Below are 14,423 nucleotides of genomic sequence, written 5' to 3'. Positions count from 1 at the left end.
GAAGAGGGAAAACAAGAATTACTTTTCTAAATTATAAAATTGCCTTCCCATGAAGTGATCATTTGTACCTTTTCTGATTGAAAATGATAAACAGCTTTGATACTTGTGTTGTTATGGTTTCGACTTTGGAGTAGTGTTTATAAGAAATCAATGTAGGAGCGTTTGACCTTTCGCTAGGGGCTACGTTAGTTGCAGAGAGTAAAAACATTTATATGCCTCCTGTGCCACAGATTCGTGCACTTTGGACCCAAGGTGAAGTGCTGCTGTGGTGCTTCAAATTGTCAAGGATACCTTGGGGCCAAGAGAAAGATCAATAAGAGGGACTTGTGCTCTACTAAGGTCAATAAGGTGAAGTTGTGCTGGGGTGCCAAACGCAGGAGAACGTCAACTGCATGCCTGGAAATTATACATGAATGATCTGTACAACAGTTTTTTTTTCCTTCAAGGTGGGTGGAATCATGTTGTACAATGCTTAACTCCTATCAGGTGTGGGGAAAACTGCAACCCAAATAAAGTTCCATTAGTATCTCTTTGTTATTATGTGTAATGATTTAGGCAACATTCATTAAATGCAAATTTTCTCCTTTTTTTTTTTTTTTTTTTTTTCTTCTTCTTATTGACTCCCTTCAAGTATTTTCTTGTTAGGGGATGACAGTGGGGGAGGGTTATTGGGGGGGGGGGGGGGGGGATTGTTCTTATTCCATTTGTAGCTTGTGTAAGAATGTGAGAATGGAGAGTTTATTGAAATCCTCCAATTTTTTTTCCTGGATAAGAAATTTGAAGTTGGTTGGAATTAGTTCAGTTAATGTGATTTTTCCTGCAATATTACACATTTTTTGAGCACTCATTTGGTACCTGTGCATGGATTACAAGTTGGTTGCATGGATGCAGGTTTTTTGTGCTCAGATATAAATACCAGGTAAAAGTACCAATAGACAGCTATAAAATTTTGGGATGCAGTGATAATATTTCAGTGCTTTGGGGCACCTTTTCCTTCTGGCTTTTCCAGGGACATCATACTAATGTTCCTATGTACCAATCTGGTACTAAAGAGGAAGACCCTGGGCAGGCAAGGAGAGAGCACAGATCAGATGAACAGATGTCTTTCATGGATGGCTTGTCTGGCATTTTTTATAGTAAAGATTCCCAAACCCCTCATAATTTTGCAACCATCTTGACATAGGATTTCCTAGTTTCTGAATTTTCTTCATAAAAATGATCCACCTCGAAGCCCTAGTAGAAGGTGTTCTTGATTTTGCCTCACTTTTTTCAAGATATCTCACAATATAGTTCTCAATCCCCTTTTCCTAACTGACCATCCAACACTTGTTTTACACTGTTCCTCTTGTAATCGCAAAGGTTCAAAGCAAGTATTTGGTGGTCATATCTAACACTTTGGTAATGCCTTCTAAGATGATTTGAGTCGCCAAAGCTGCACCCTCTCCTTGACAGGCTTCACTTTTTTTTGGGGAGTTTCATTGGGACGAGGATTATCAACTTTTTTTTTTGGATAAGAAACCAAACTAACATACATAATCTAGTTCTACTTATACACTATTAAACATCCAGAAATGCCATCAGAGATGGATCATCCAAAAGTAACTTTAATGGATCTTACAGCCGTCCTTCCTCTTATCTTTGTGTCACTCAATCCGCATCACTCATCCACACCTCTACTCTTCGGAGGAACCCCTTGGCCACCATTTGTTGTAGACCTTGCAAGATGTTTTTGGTTTTCCGTACCAACACAAAAAAAGGCCATACCTAATGCACAAGACTCCTGTGTTTAGCAGGATCTAGGGAGGGTCAAATGTACACAGCCTTACCCTTTTTTACAGAGAAGCTATTTTCAGGATTTGAACCCGTGACCAAGTGTTCAGCAAGTGAGCACGTGACCTTTAAATCCATGACTTATCACAGAAGAGTGAAATGTGGAATTCTATAGAACAACAGAAGCCCATCCAATAATAGAAGTATTGGGTCAAAAATAGGCTAACCAACTTTGTTAGTAGATGCTTTTTTGAGTACTCAAAAGTTTATTTTGGTTGGTGAAAGAAACCCTTTCTTAACACCCCTCCACCCCATACACAAAAAAAATAAAAAAATAAAAAAAAAGAAAAAAAATAAAATAAAAGAAGAAAATAGCAAAAAAGAAGAGTTAAAAGAATCTTTGTTACCAGGAGGAAACAAGACCATAAGAGAATTAAACGTAGAGGTCTTCATGGGCTAGGGCCTGAAAAAGTCAAGGACAATTGGAGTGACATTGAGCAGGGCCAGCTCAAAATTTTAACGTAAATTATACTTGAGTTACCCAATGTAATAAAGAAAACTATGTTGGTACCTAACATTTTGAAAAATACGATGGGGGTACCCAAGTATAAACGGTGATAAAGAAGGTGTTATATATGATGATGAATGATCAAAATAGCCCGATTGTATATTCTTTGAATGTACTTTCTCTAGTCAGATCTAGAGAGATATTAGTCGGCTTTGTTACCCGGAGTTTGGATGTAATGGTGGAAGCTCAGTGGATTGCTAAGGAGTTTGGAGGTGATCAGGTGGGTTGTATTGTCAAGGTGGCTTTTTGTGCTACTATAGCTCACTTGTGGTTGGAGAGAAATTTCAGGATGTTCCATAACAGATCGCGGATCAGATCTTCCATTGTTCGAGATATTATTGCTGATATGAAAAATCGTTTTCACTCCATCACCCTAAGGGGGATGAGAACTTCTCGAAACTTTTGGCTTATTGATAATTGGGCAGTGAATGCTCTTCTATTGGGCTAACTGTTTGTGTATGTTTTGTTTCCAATGTCCTATTGGGTTCTTGGGCTTTTCTATGCCCCTGCCATTGTATAAATTTGATTTACCGATCAGAAAAAACAAAAAAGATCAAAACAACCCAAGTTCCTATATTTATCAAGAGATTCTAATTAGATTCAAGATCACTTTTTTGCAATTTTTTTTAATCTTTGATTTGAATCATGACCTGTTATTTAGCATTTTAAATCATCAAAAACATCATGGTACAGTCTTGAGATCAAACTATCAATAGTTTTCAAAAAGATTCTAATTCAAAATATAAGATCCAATCGTAATGTTTCAACCTGTTAAATGTTTGATTTGGATCGTGACCATTCCATTAAAACATATGGTTTGGTTTTCTTGAAGTATGCTGGTCGGTGCTTTTGCTGGAGGCGAATGACCATGGTTATCCATCTATTGATGATTTGATCTTAAATGTAAGGTTTCTGGTTTTATTAAGTATATGAATGATATGGTGCAAAATATTTGTTGCTATCAACTGTCAAAGTTAGATCTTATGCTGTCTAAGAGACCATATTGTTTTCTCAGCTTGCAATTCTGACTCAATATCATACATAAATTCCAATTCTCTTTGTATCTGAAAATATACAAAGATTCTTACAGAAGAATTCCATACTCTCACAATAATCGGTGCTTCCTGATGAAGTTTTCTGTGTTCATTGTAATTGCAGCTGAGCAAACATACACTCCGGCCAAGAAAAATGTAGTTGAAACCAAGTAAAGGACCTTCCACCGTCTTCCAGACACTAAAATGGCTAATGCAACTGAAGCAAGAGTCACGATAGACAGGGCATTCTTCCAAGCTTGGAAAGCTTGCACCATATTTCTACATCCCTTGCAATGGATCACATGACGGAAATATCGGTTAACTGGATTAGGAGCATGCATAGTTCCTGCTCCTCCTTTGGCTGGTAAAGAAGCTGAGATGCCAGCAACCAGTCCTGCAGGTGCATTTTCCACCACAGCAGGCTCTTTTGGCAGTGAGATTGTGCTATGGCCAAAGTGGTAAGGCATACCATGACCCACCTTATCCATCCATTTCCTGTATTCAGCAACCCATGTGTCAGAGGACTTTAGGTTAAGGTATAGCTCCTTTGTTGGAAGCTTTTCCTTCATAAGAACCTCATTTTGAGATGAGAGGAACCCCATATCTTGCTCAAAAATCTTACTTCCGTTCTGATGGAAGTACCACTTGGGAAGTAATTGTGCAAGCAAGGAGGACCTCTTGGTTGTTCCAAACCTTGCAATGACCATGGACTTCCCTTGTCCAGCTGGTCGACAAAGAAAGAGAGCAGAGAAATACTGTTTCACGCCATCTTTGTCTACAAACTCTCGGTTGTTCTGAAGAACACATGGTGCTTCAAAACGTAAGAAGTTCAGCATGGCTTGTTCCTTTTCCTTACCCCATTGACCTGCAAATCCCCGACCAGTACGCTCAGTTACCGTGAAAAGTAGGGGTTGAGCATCTTCTCTCTTTGCAGTCCAATCTGTCCGATCATGTGAGATTGGGATATGGGCAGGATCCATTAGGTTCTCAAGTAATATTGAGTGATCATACGGTAGCTCATGAACAGTGGAGAGATCTTGGAATCCTGGCCGAGCATAGTGTTCAAACCAAGGCAATTTTTCAGGCTTCTCAGTGCTCTTGTCTGACATCCATACCCATACAACACCTTGAGATTCCCTCACCTTGTATGTTTTGGCACAAGCAGATCGAGGAATTCTTGCCCCGGCTGGAAGCTACAGATGACATAATTGGAAAGAAACTGATCAAAATTGATTCTTTTGTAACCCAAGTACACTGCGATTGAAAAAGATGAAATATGCAAAAAATAGAAAATTGGGACAGACCTGAGGTATCTTCACACATTGACCATCACCTTCAAATTGCCAACCATGGTAGAGGCATTCCAGTCTTCCATCAATCAACTGACCTTCAGAGAGTTTTGCCAATCTGAATCAATAGTTAAACGTGAAAATTGTCATGCCAGCATGCATACTATGGCAAGAAGTAAAGAAAACGGAATAGAATTGCCCCTTCTGAGTGGGATTGTGTGTTTGTTCATGAGTGTGTCCGTGTGGGCGTGTGGGGGGGGGGGGGGGAGATCTTTAAAATAGAACCAACATTTATGATCTTTTAAATGGTGCAAGGAATTAGAGTTGGGCCGGAACCCTGTTACGGCGAAGAAGCATTTCACCGAGGCTGGTACACAACACTTAGTTCTTCAATCTAACCTTAAGCTAGCTAAGTAAGTACACTTACTTGCCTATTCTTATTATATGATTGATAAAAGAAAAGGGGCGTCTTCTTTTCTTTGCTAATAGTAATCAATTTTATTCTTGCGCTAGGAAAAATTATATACAAGTGCTCGAATCCCGGGGGTATTAGAATGCCGATGAAAAGTAGATTAACAAAAGATGTTAAGCTTTATATTTCCTATTCAACTCAACAAAGTCTTCAGGTTTATGTTCCCTCATTTAAGATAAACTTAAACTTGAAAAGTATACATTGAGATGCTTCCTTCTATTACAGGAAATGTAGGTTCAACCATCACACGAGGAAGAAAAAGTTTCCATTCTTTGGTTGAAGAGGGGAAAAAAGAATAAGTTATATTGAGACACAAATGATGTTCAATCACCAATTCAAATCAAAAGTCAATAATAAATCATATTGTGGAGTTTTTGACACAATGACAGAAAATCTGTTACAGGGCTGCCCCTCCAAGTTTTTCAAGATCTGCTAGAGGAACCCTAACTTAATGGTGCTTCAATAGGATTTTAAACACCATATGTTTGTTACATATCAACGAACTTTTAGCTTAAACTTTAAACAGTTCAATACAACATTGAACATAGCTAAGGCAGGAATACTATTTAAAATGCATGAGCTTGATAGCCAAAAGGTGTGAGGTTGTGATTCCCATATCTCAAACAACTGAGGCATGAGTTTTACAGCTGCATACCATATGGCAATTTCCATGATAAGAAATTGGGTCTTATTCCACATTCCTACAAATTGAGGCTTTCTATTCACTGGAATAGAACTTAATTTATGCCTTATGTTTGAATAAAAGATTCTATAACAAGAGATTCCCCCAAAGTGAAGTCCCTGCCAAACTGTAAACCCTAGCATACCGAATATCAGAAAACAGCAAGCAATACCCAGAGGATTACTTCAACTCTAATTGGATGGAAGAGACACCAGTGCCTTTAAACACAATTAATGGACCAAGGTACTGCAAAATCCACTGCCCTTTTGCCTACATTATAAGCTGGTTCACCATGATTACCAAGTTCGTAATTGTTACTTCTTTCTATTAACTCAGGCTATTGCAAATGGACTACATAGTCTTCATTGGTCCCCCTCATTTCACCAATGACCTGGTTCATAACATTCCCTTCCCAAAACTCCCTTTCAGCATGACTCAGCCTAGTTCAACATCCCTAAGGATCTCCATCCACATAAAGGGAAATGCAACATAAGGGAAGAACAAAGTTACAAGTCCAAGGACTTTAAATTGAGACTTCACCGAGACCAGTTCTTACGGTTCTGCTTCCTGATCTTCCTATAGATCACTCTTTGTATGAAATGGGAATATTTCCTATTAGAAGTCAGAGCTCTACTTGAGACAATTATGATGTTAGCTACTGTATTGTCTCCCTTTGCCCTTTTTTCTTTCAGGATCAGAGGGATCATACAACATGCAATTCTTAGATAGTGTAGATCATTAATCAGGCAATGGGTTTCCTTCTATAAAGGCCATTAAGGGGAATATGAAATTGGGAAATGAAATATTCAGCCAACCCAGTTCATAATTTGTTGCAGAAAAGAATAAGCCAAGGAAGAGAAAAAAAATTTTCAAGACCAAATGACTAGAAAAGAATCCAAGAGTTTGAAATGGTTACCTATGAGGGCAACGATCTTCATAACAATGAAGAACTCCATTCCCATCTCGGTACAACACGATTTGTATGTGGAAGACGGTGAGACCCAAAGGAGAATCATCTGGGACATCATTGGAGAGATAGAGAGGATACCATTCCTCTCTCCAATCATAATCTGCAACCACTCCTGCATCCTTCTCATCCTCCTCATCAGTATACCCTAGAAAAACCTCTTCTTCCGATAGTCCCTCACCAACCTCTGCCACTGCCGAACACTTTATCAGTCCAGTCCTCATATGATTCAACTTTCCTTTGTGACACAGTTCGGTATGAGAAGACAAGAACAGGTCTGAAACAGGAAAAGTAACTGTCTCTGTTCTTCTTCTTCTCCCTCCTGGATTTGTGGGGTTGTGAGATAAAACTGAGAGGGGCAGGGGTTTTCCAAGAGAAATGTCTGAGTAGAATGGTTGTATGAGAGCCATTTTATCTTAAGAAAGAAGTCAAGAACTAATTGATGAGGAGAGAACAATGGCTCATGACTATAGAGGAGAAGAAGAAGAAGAAGAAGTAGAGGTACAGAGAGAGCCATGAGGACAGCAGGAGTAACCTTTTTCAGTGGCTCAGTGGCTTCTCAGCTCATGACCACAAACATACAATTCTACTTATATATGGTCCTTACAATTCTTAGAAAAAGTGCCAACAAAATTGCCACGTCTATCATTTTAAATAAATGGGACCCACCATTGACAAATTCGGACCGGTGTTGCAATTTGGCTCTCATCCAGCCGTGGAGGGAGCTAGAGGGTTCAGTCCAACAAAACAATGGTAGTTTTGGTCATTTCACATGTGGGACCCAAGTGACTCCTCTATGAAATGATCAAACCCCCTCATCTAGGCCCATTTGGGTCCCACCTGTGAAATGACCCAAATCACCGTTGTTTTGCTGGGCTGGACCCTCCAACTCCTGCCATGGCTGGAGGAGAGCCAGATCCACAGGTTTTGCTGATCTATGTCATGAATCAGACGAACCTTCACTCGACTATGAGTCAACTAATGCTCTAAAAGTAGGGTTTCAATCCATCGGGTTCGGTCTGGTTTCGATTGGGTTGAGTTGGTTTTGGGGATAATATATTAACCAAATCATCAAGGTGAAGTTCAATTTTGGTCTGATTTTCTAGCGGTTTTATTAACAAGTTCAATTGAAGGGTACATGAGAGTCTCTTTCTTTGTCTCTCATACCTAGAGATATAAAGATACAAGACTCGGATACTGGATACTAGATGAGAAGGGGAATGGTAACTGATTAGGGGATGGTGGCATTGGTGGTAGTGGTAGGATTGAGGTACGAGGGCTCAAAATATAGAGTCTTGATCTCAAAGGTGCATTTTCATCGCGGTCGTGAATCGTAACAAGTTGGGTGAATTGTGAATGCTTGGTGTGGGAGGAAGAGTTTCAAGTCTCAACTTTGTTAAAAATGACAAGATAGAGAGTGTGTGAGAAAGTGATGGTAGTGTAAGACTAAAAGATTAATAGTGGTGGTGGCATGTGGCATGTGGTATGATCGGGCTCCTCTACGGCGCAAGGGTGCACCAGACATCTTTTGGTGCGGCACTAGAGCTTGTCACCTGGACGAACTCCCATTTGGATGGTGCAGATCGCACTAGAAGATGTCTAACGCACCCCTACATCGTAGAAGAGCCCGATCCATGTGATATGTGGCATGTGGAGTCTATCTCAACCTGAATCTTTGGGTGATAGCTGAGGCGTTAATACATCCTTGCAACAGCCTAACCTAATGAAGGTAAGTCATGAGTGGAATTGCTTTGTTTCTCTGTTGCATGTTGGGTACTCAGGGTTGGTAGATTAGATTCGTAAATCTATTGGGTTGCTCTTTTTGATTTTGGGTTTCATCGATTTGATTTGATTGGGGCTTGGGGGTGCTATTTCCATAGCATCATCTCCCGGATCATCCACTGGGGGAATTCTAAGAGTGAATTTCGCCCAAATGCAAGAAGATGTTTTGCAACCACTTAGGTCTCGTAAACACATCTTCTTCGGATATCCCCATCCAAGCGGCCATCTTCAAATTCTAAGTTTCAATTTTCAATTCATTTACTTCAAGTCCAAAATATGATGGTTGAAACTCGCATTGAAGGAGACTGCCAATGATGATAGAGGTGAGGAGGAAAAGGAGAAAAAATCGTCTAAATTCGGGAGAGGAAGGTGTTGCACCTTCATCTCGTTGGAGTAGCCATTAAGGAGAAGGAAAACTACGTAGGAGGTGGGAAATTATAGGGGTCAGGGTCAGGGTCAGGGTCAGGGTCAGGGTTAGGGTCAGGGTCGGGGCAAAGGTTAGGGATGGGTAGGGCTAGGAAATTACAAGGGGTTGGAGGGCAGGACTGGCAAACTACACAAGGAGTGGGAAATTACAAGGGTGGGGTGGTACGTGCACCCGATAACCTATTGTGAGGATGATGAGTTGGATAATTTGCGGCGAAGATTGAGGGGAATTTGAGCATAATTAGGAGGCCACTAGTCCTTGGTTTTCAAATAGAGAATTAATTGGGATTTAAAACTTATCTACCTTCATTACATCAAATATATACTATTAAATTGGAGAAGGCACCGTAGAGATGGAAGTTACAAATAGTAACCACACTTCCCACTTTCCTTGCTTCCCAAATCCTCCACAATTGTTAATATACTCACGTATCTCCATAACTATTACAACTACTTAGGATTATTAAAATAAATAACTATTACATCTTAGGGAAAATTATCTCCTCCAGTTCCGTGCTTGGCCCAGTTCCCCCAGTGCTTGTAAATAAGGGGGGGTGGGTGGACCTCACCCGAGCAGAGTGTTGGGGCAAGGGTAGGGTGGTCATTGCGTCTCCCTTATTACATGCACTGGGGGAACTAGGCCAGGCAAGGAACTGGATGGGACAAAGATCCTACCTCTTAGTCTCCCATGTCCACGTGGACCCTACTGCCAACGCCATGCGCATCAGGTCCATAACAACTCCTCCTCGCTAGACTTTGGTCTTGTCCTCAAGACCACTAGTTGGGAAATGATTTTTCACATTAACCAAATCCTCCCATTCCTCATCTTCTTTGTAACAACCCTCGATCAAAAATAATTTCTTACATTGATGTCCAGATACGAACTGCTCGTTACAATTGTAACAAAGTCCCTTAGTTCATCTTTCTTGTATCCTTGCTAACGTGAGTCGACGAACCGGAAGAGGTTCTTCATCAGGTGGAATGCTCTTTTCTCTCAAGTGATTGGTCACAGGCCTTGTACAATCGAGCCAATTCATTAGCTACAGATAAGGTTGTGGGGCGACCAGCTAGGACTAAGGGTGTCAACTATGTATCGATATCGTATACCAAAATCGGAACTGTACTGTACCGAACATATTCGGTATAGTACCGGTGTGAAAAAATGGTACCGAACCGAGTACGGTACGTTATCGGTATGATGGTTGAAACCATCGGTACATACCGATACCGTACCGAATTATCGAATACAATATCGTATCGAATTGAAAGCATATATATATATATATAATTATATATGTATTTCATATAGATAATAATTTATATATACAATATAACATACTAAATAATATATTTCATATTATATATAATAATTTTATTAATTTATGTACAAAATATAACTATCGAATACCAAATATCGGTACTATATCGAATACCGTACCAAAATTGTACCGAGTCAATACGGTATTGGTATTAGAAATGTAAATCTTATGAGGTACGATATGGTATCGGTATCTAGTATCTGTTTTCTATACCGTACCGAAACCTTACCGGTTGATACCCTTAGCTAGGACGTCAACCTTGATTCGCTCCTTCAAACCGCTGACGAAAAAACTTACTTGTCGATGTGACGATAGGGGTCCCACCTTGGAAAGTAGTTTCTCAAACTTGGACTGGTAATCCCGAATTGTGCCAAATTGTTGTAACTTTGCAACCTCTCCAAAAAAATCTTGGAAGGGAGTTGGTCCGAACCTTGCATGTAGCCCATCACAAAAAAATGGCATGTCACCCTTTCTTCATCTCTCTTAAAGACTTGAAACCAGAGTTGTGTGTCTCCTTCCAAAAGGAAGGAAGTTGACACAACACGCTCCTCCTCTGGTGTATGGTGAAAATCAAAGAACAGTTCCGCACGACATGCCCAATTGGTTGTGTCTTCCTCCCCATTGTAGCGTGGAAAGTCCAACTTGACCGACTTAGGCGTGAAGGTTTGTTGGGACGTGGAAGATCGTGGATTATGATTGGAAAAAGGAGGTCGGACTTAAAAAATGGACGTTGATAAGATCCTTCCATTTAGCAGCACCTTAGGATGGTATAACCTTAAAGTTAATGGTGAGGTTCAAACGAGGAAAGGCTTACGATGGATACCTAGGCATCCAGAGATGAGGAAGGGTGTAGTAAGAGATGAAATGCTTCGGGGAGTTGAAAATAAGCATAGATCCGGAGATTTCCGAGTAGGTCTTCTTGCGGTAAAACGGTAGTTCTTGAATTTTCACCCACCTCATATTGAGAGGGAGGACATGGGGTACTCAATCTTTCAAAGAGCTCATCAAGCTTTGAAAGTATTCGTTGTTGATCTTGAATAAGTTGTTGTTGTCCTTCTTTCAAGGTACTTACTTCTCCTTCAAGTCGCTCCACCAGATCATCCATGTGTAGATACCTCATTTTGTCATTCCCCCCGGAGGCTACCTGTGACGATGATGAACATCCTTCAAGGCATAGAGTCGATGTATCTATAGATGTAGCACAAGTGTGCATTGCCCAAGATCGTCCACAGATCGTTCAAATCCCTATCGGAGCTAAAACCAGAGCCCTAGAGCACTCCAAGATCCCCTAAAATGGCTAGCCCTGACCTAGACCTCTTTGAAATCAACTAGGCCCAGCACAGAACCGGCCTAAACAGCCCAAAATCTCCTTTCGACACCCATACCTAGAGCCAACACTGAAAGGCCTTGAGTCGATATTGACCCTACCTTCCATCGACATCGACCAATCCCCCTTGAATGTCGAGCAGAACCTTAATATTGTCTATCTCATATCAACACTCTGAACATTTATGCTGACACCTGAAGCATTTCCATCATTGTCGACAGCTGTTCATTAACAACAACTCGACGTCGACCTATCCCCTCCTCGATGTTGACTTGACCCCAGTTCCCTATCGACCCTGTGCAAATTTGAGAAGCCTAAACTTGTAATGTTTAGCTTCGATTTCACTTCCTTTCATGCCCAAACTTATATTTGGAAACTTAGATGTGAATCTTGACTTCCGTAGGCCCCAAGTAACTCCTCCTTTGGCAATGAATCACTTGCCCAAACACCATTGGCTATAACTTTGATCAAACACCCACCGTCGATGTAAAGACACCCATTCTGATGCTTTACCAGTGATCTGGATCAAACGCAATATCCTAGCTCAAATTTGGGAGTGCACACACCCCTCTCAAATTATAAATACACCTCCTCTGACGTTGAGGAGGGTCTCTACTCAATTGGTTTTTGGTCCTTGTGTAGACACCTTATTTTGTCTCCCATAGGTCGTCCTGACGATGATGAGTATCCTTTGAGGCTGAGAGACTTTATATCTATGGATTTAGGAGGTTTTTCATGCTCTTTGACAAATCCACCAAATCATCCATGCAAAATGATAAAAATATCCTTAAAAAGAAAAATATGATAATAAATAGTTATTAATCGTAGAAATGTGTTAAGACGCCCGAATAACAGATTATGTCACCATACCCAAATTTAGTACGAAAATGAACTCATTTTCCCCTTCATTGGGAGAAGATTCTATTTCTGATAAATGAGACCCACACTGCAGCCAATTCATGCTGATCAGTACTATCCTCTATTTTCATACCAAAATTTAGTATACGAAATAAGGAGAAAAATAGCTTTTGAATTACTCGATTCAGGCATATGGATCAAAGGTTATGAGCATTTGGACATTCCAAACTAATCCTAGATGGGCTAGACCCAGCCCAGTACATTTTGGAACTAGCTCGATCCAAATAGAACCAACGTAAGTGGCACATAATGTACTATTGACATCCAGACTAGAAGTCGACAGTTAAATGGCTCGAACCGACATCGAATTGACCTAGCGTTGACATTGATGAGCTATTTGATATTGTCGAACAGAATCCTCTAAATATCGATATGCAATAGACAATGAAAATTATTTGGTCGATAGTTAAGTCCCTCCACTCGATGTCGAGTGATGTTCTTTGATACCACTTCATTGTCGACTAACCTTGGATTGATGTCGGAAAAAACTAAGAAAGTGACAGATTTAAGGTTGTCATTTTATGTTTGTGGAGTGGCTTCATGTCCATTTTGAGTTATCTTTCAATTGGATTTTTGGAAAGCTTAAAACATAAGAAAGGTAAATATTTGAATCAGCTTTCATATACAATTTGAATCATATCATTACGATATCGGATGTGGAAGTTATGACTTGATCTTCAAGGCTGGCGCGTATGATGCAAAGAAAAGTTGTGTCTGCATATCAAATATCTTCAAAATCTATTTTAGGAGTACTTATGCAGATATTTAGCTCTTTATCAAAACACAAAAGTTGTATCCATTTAAGTCCTCTGTACGTAGGAAAAAGAATCTGACCAAATGGAGGTCAGACAAGAAAGTTACGGCCATTTTTGTGAAGGTGCGCAACAACCAATGTCGATGTTGAGTTGCTGTCGATCGACACTATGTCAATGTCGACTTAGGGCATGCCAATGTCAAACAGAGCCATTTGAATGTCAATTTTGGTGAATACGAAGTGTATCTAAACTTTCATATTTGATGGATTTTGATTCCTATCATGCATGAGAACCTATTTGGAAGCTATGAACTCGTTTCTGGACACTCTTAGGCCCCAAGAAACACATCTTTGGTAACAAGATACCTACTTGACCTCATTGGCCAAGATTATTGGCAAAACCTACACCATTGATGCAAAACCACTTAGGAAATCCCTCATAGACGATTCAGATCCAAGCAATGATCCATGAACTTGTTTAAGAGCATGAACACTTCACTAAATCTATAAATACACTGCCTCCCATGTTGAGGGGGATATTTCTCTAGTTTTTTCATACAAAACCTTGGTTTTTGAACTTGAAATGTGCTAGAGAGAGAAGCCTGTGCAACCCTGACCTTTGGGTGGCTATTGTGAATGAATTTAGGTCTTCTTACTGATTTAAGGGCAACCTTTAACCCCATTTCTTTGTGTTTCTTTGATCAGGTAATCTTCTATTGTCTCTCTTTATTTTTTCTCGTCTCTTCTACCTTTTTTTTACATATTTTCTCTCTTTTTCATTACACACAAAAGGGTGTGTTATTCTACCTCACTAGGTAGTGGTCATACACCCATGTGTGTTGCTTTTGATTCTTAGTGTTGTTTTAGAACTTTTAATCTTTTCCCTTTTATTTGTGTTCTTAAATCTAATTTCGTGATCTTTGCATGGCATGTTTAGACCTATGTTTTCACCTTATTTGTTCCATGGTGATTCTATAATAATGATCACTTTCAATGCTCTATTTTACTACATTATGATCACCTTGTTGATGAATCTTTATTCTCCTTTAGAACAAGTTTTCTTCTTCTTTTTCATATATTTCATACTATGATAGTTTATGTTGTCTTAGGTATTG

At 39.9% G+C, this 14,423-nt stretch overlaps 2 protein-coding genes across 4 annotated transcripts in view; one reads left to right on the top strand and one right to left on the bottom strand.

Annotated features, from left to right (window-relative positions):
* The window catches only part of LOC122660179 (histone-lysine N-methyltransferase ASHR3), a 31,151-nt gene extending 30,559 nt beyond the window's left edge, over nt 1–592 (top strand). Inside the window, exon 11 of the mRNA XM_043855376.1 lies at nt 231–592. Coding sequence (XP_043711311.1) covers nt 231–417 — 187 coding nt within the window. The 3' untranslated portion in view covers nt 418–592. The remainder of the gene's footprint in view (nt 1–230) is intronic.
* A 2,739-nt stretch (nt 593–3,331) lies between these two features.
* LOC122658752 (protein TIC 55, chloroplastic) lies at nt 3,332–7,321 on the bottom strand. 3 transcript variants are annotated; one of them, XM_043853851.1, is made up of 4 exons: nt 6,732–7,321; nt 4,677–4,779; nt 3,441–4,565; nt 3,332–3,403 (listed from the first exon to the last, which is right to left on the bottom strand). In XM_043853851.1, exons 1-3 carry the CDS (start codon nt 7,190–7,192, stop codon nt 3,444–3,446), a joined length of 1,686 nt encoding a protein of 561 aa, XP_043709786.1. In that variant the 5' UTR covers nt 7,193–7,321; the 3' UTR covers nt 3,332–3,403; nt 3,441–3,443. The 3 variants fall into 3 exon arrangements, with proteins under 3 accessions (XP_043709786.1, XP_043709787.1, XP_043709785.1); XM_043853852.1 differs by having other exon boundaries at nt 3,332–4,565; nt 6,732–7,024; nt 7,064–7,321; XM_043853850.1 differs by having other exon boundaries at nt 3,332–4,565.
* Nucleotides 7,322–14,423: the final 7,102 nt, after the last annotated feature.

The sequence above is a fragment of the Telopea speciosissima genome, chromosome 4 (genome assembly GCF_018873765.1).
Source record: "Telopea speciosissima isolate NSW1024214 ecotype Mountain lineage chromosome 4, Tspe_v1, whole genome shotgun sequence".
NCBI lineage: Eukaryota > Viridiplantae > Streptophyta > Magnoliopsida > Proteales > Proteaceae > Telopea > Telopea speciosissima.
The sequence above is the reverse complement of the archived record's forward strand: the minus strand, read 5'-3'. Positions and strand labels throughout refer to the sequence as shown.

Excerpts from the sequence above, each read along its gene's own strand:
- LOC122658752 (XM_043853850.1), bottom strand. The coding sequence starts at position 7,192 with ATGGCTCTCATACAACCATTCTACTCAGACATTTCTCTTGGAAAACCC. Across the intron at positions 4,780-6,731 it reads GAAGATCGTTGCCCTCATAG|ATTGGCAAAACTCTCTGAAG; the intron begins GTAACCATTTCA and ends CTATTGATTCAG. Across the intron at positions 4,566-4,676 it reads AATGTGTGAAGATACCTCAG|CTTCCAGCCGGGGCAAGAAT; the intron begins GTCTGTCCCAAT and ends TGTCATCTGTAG.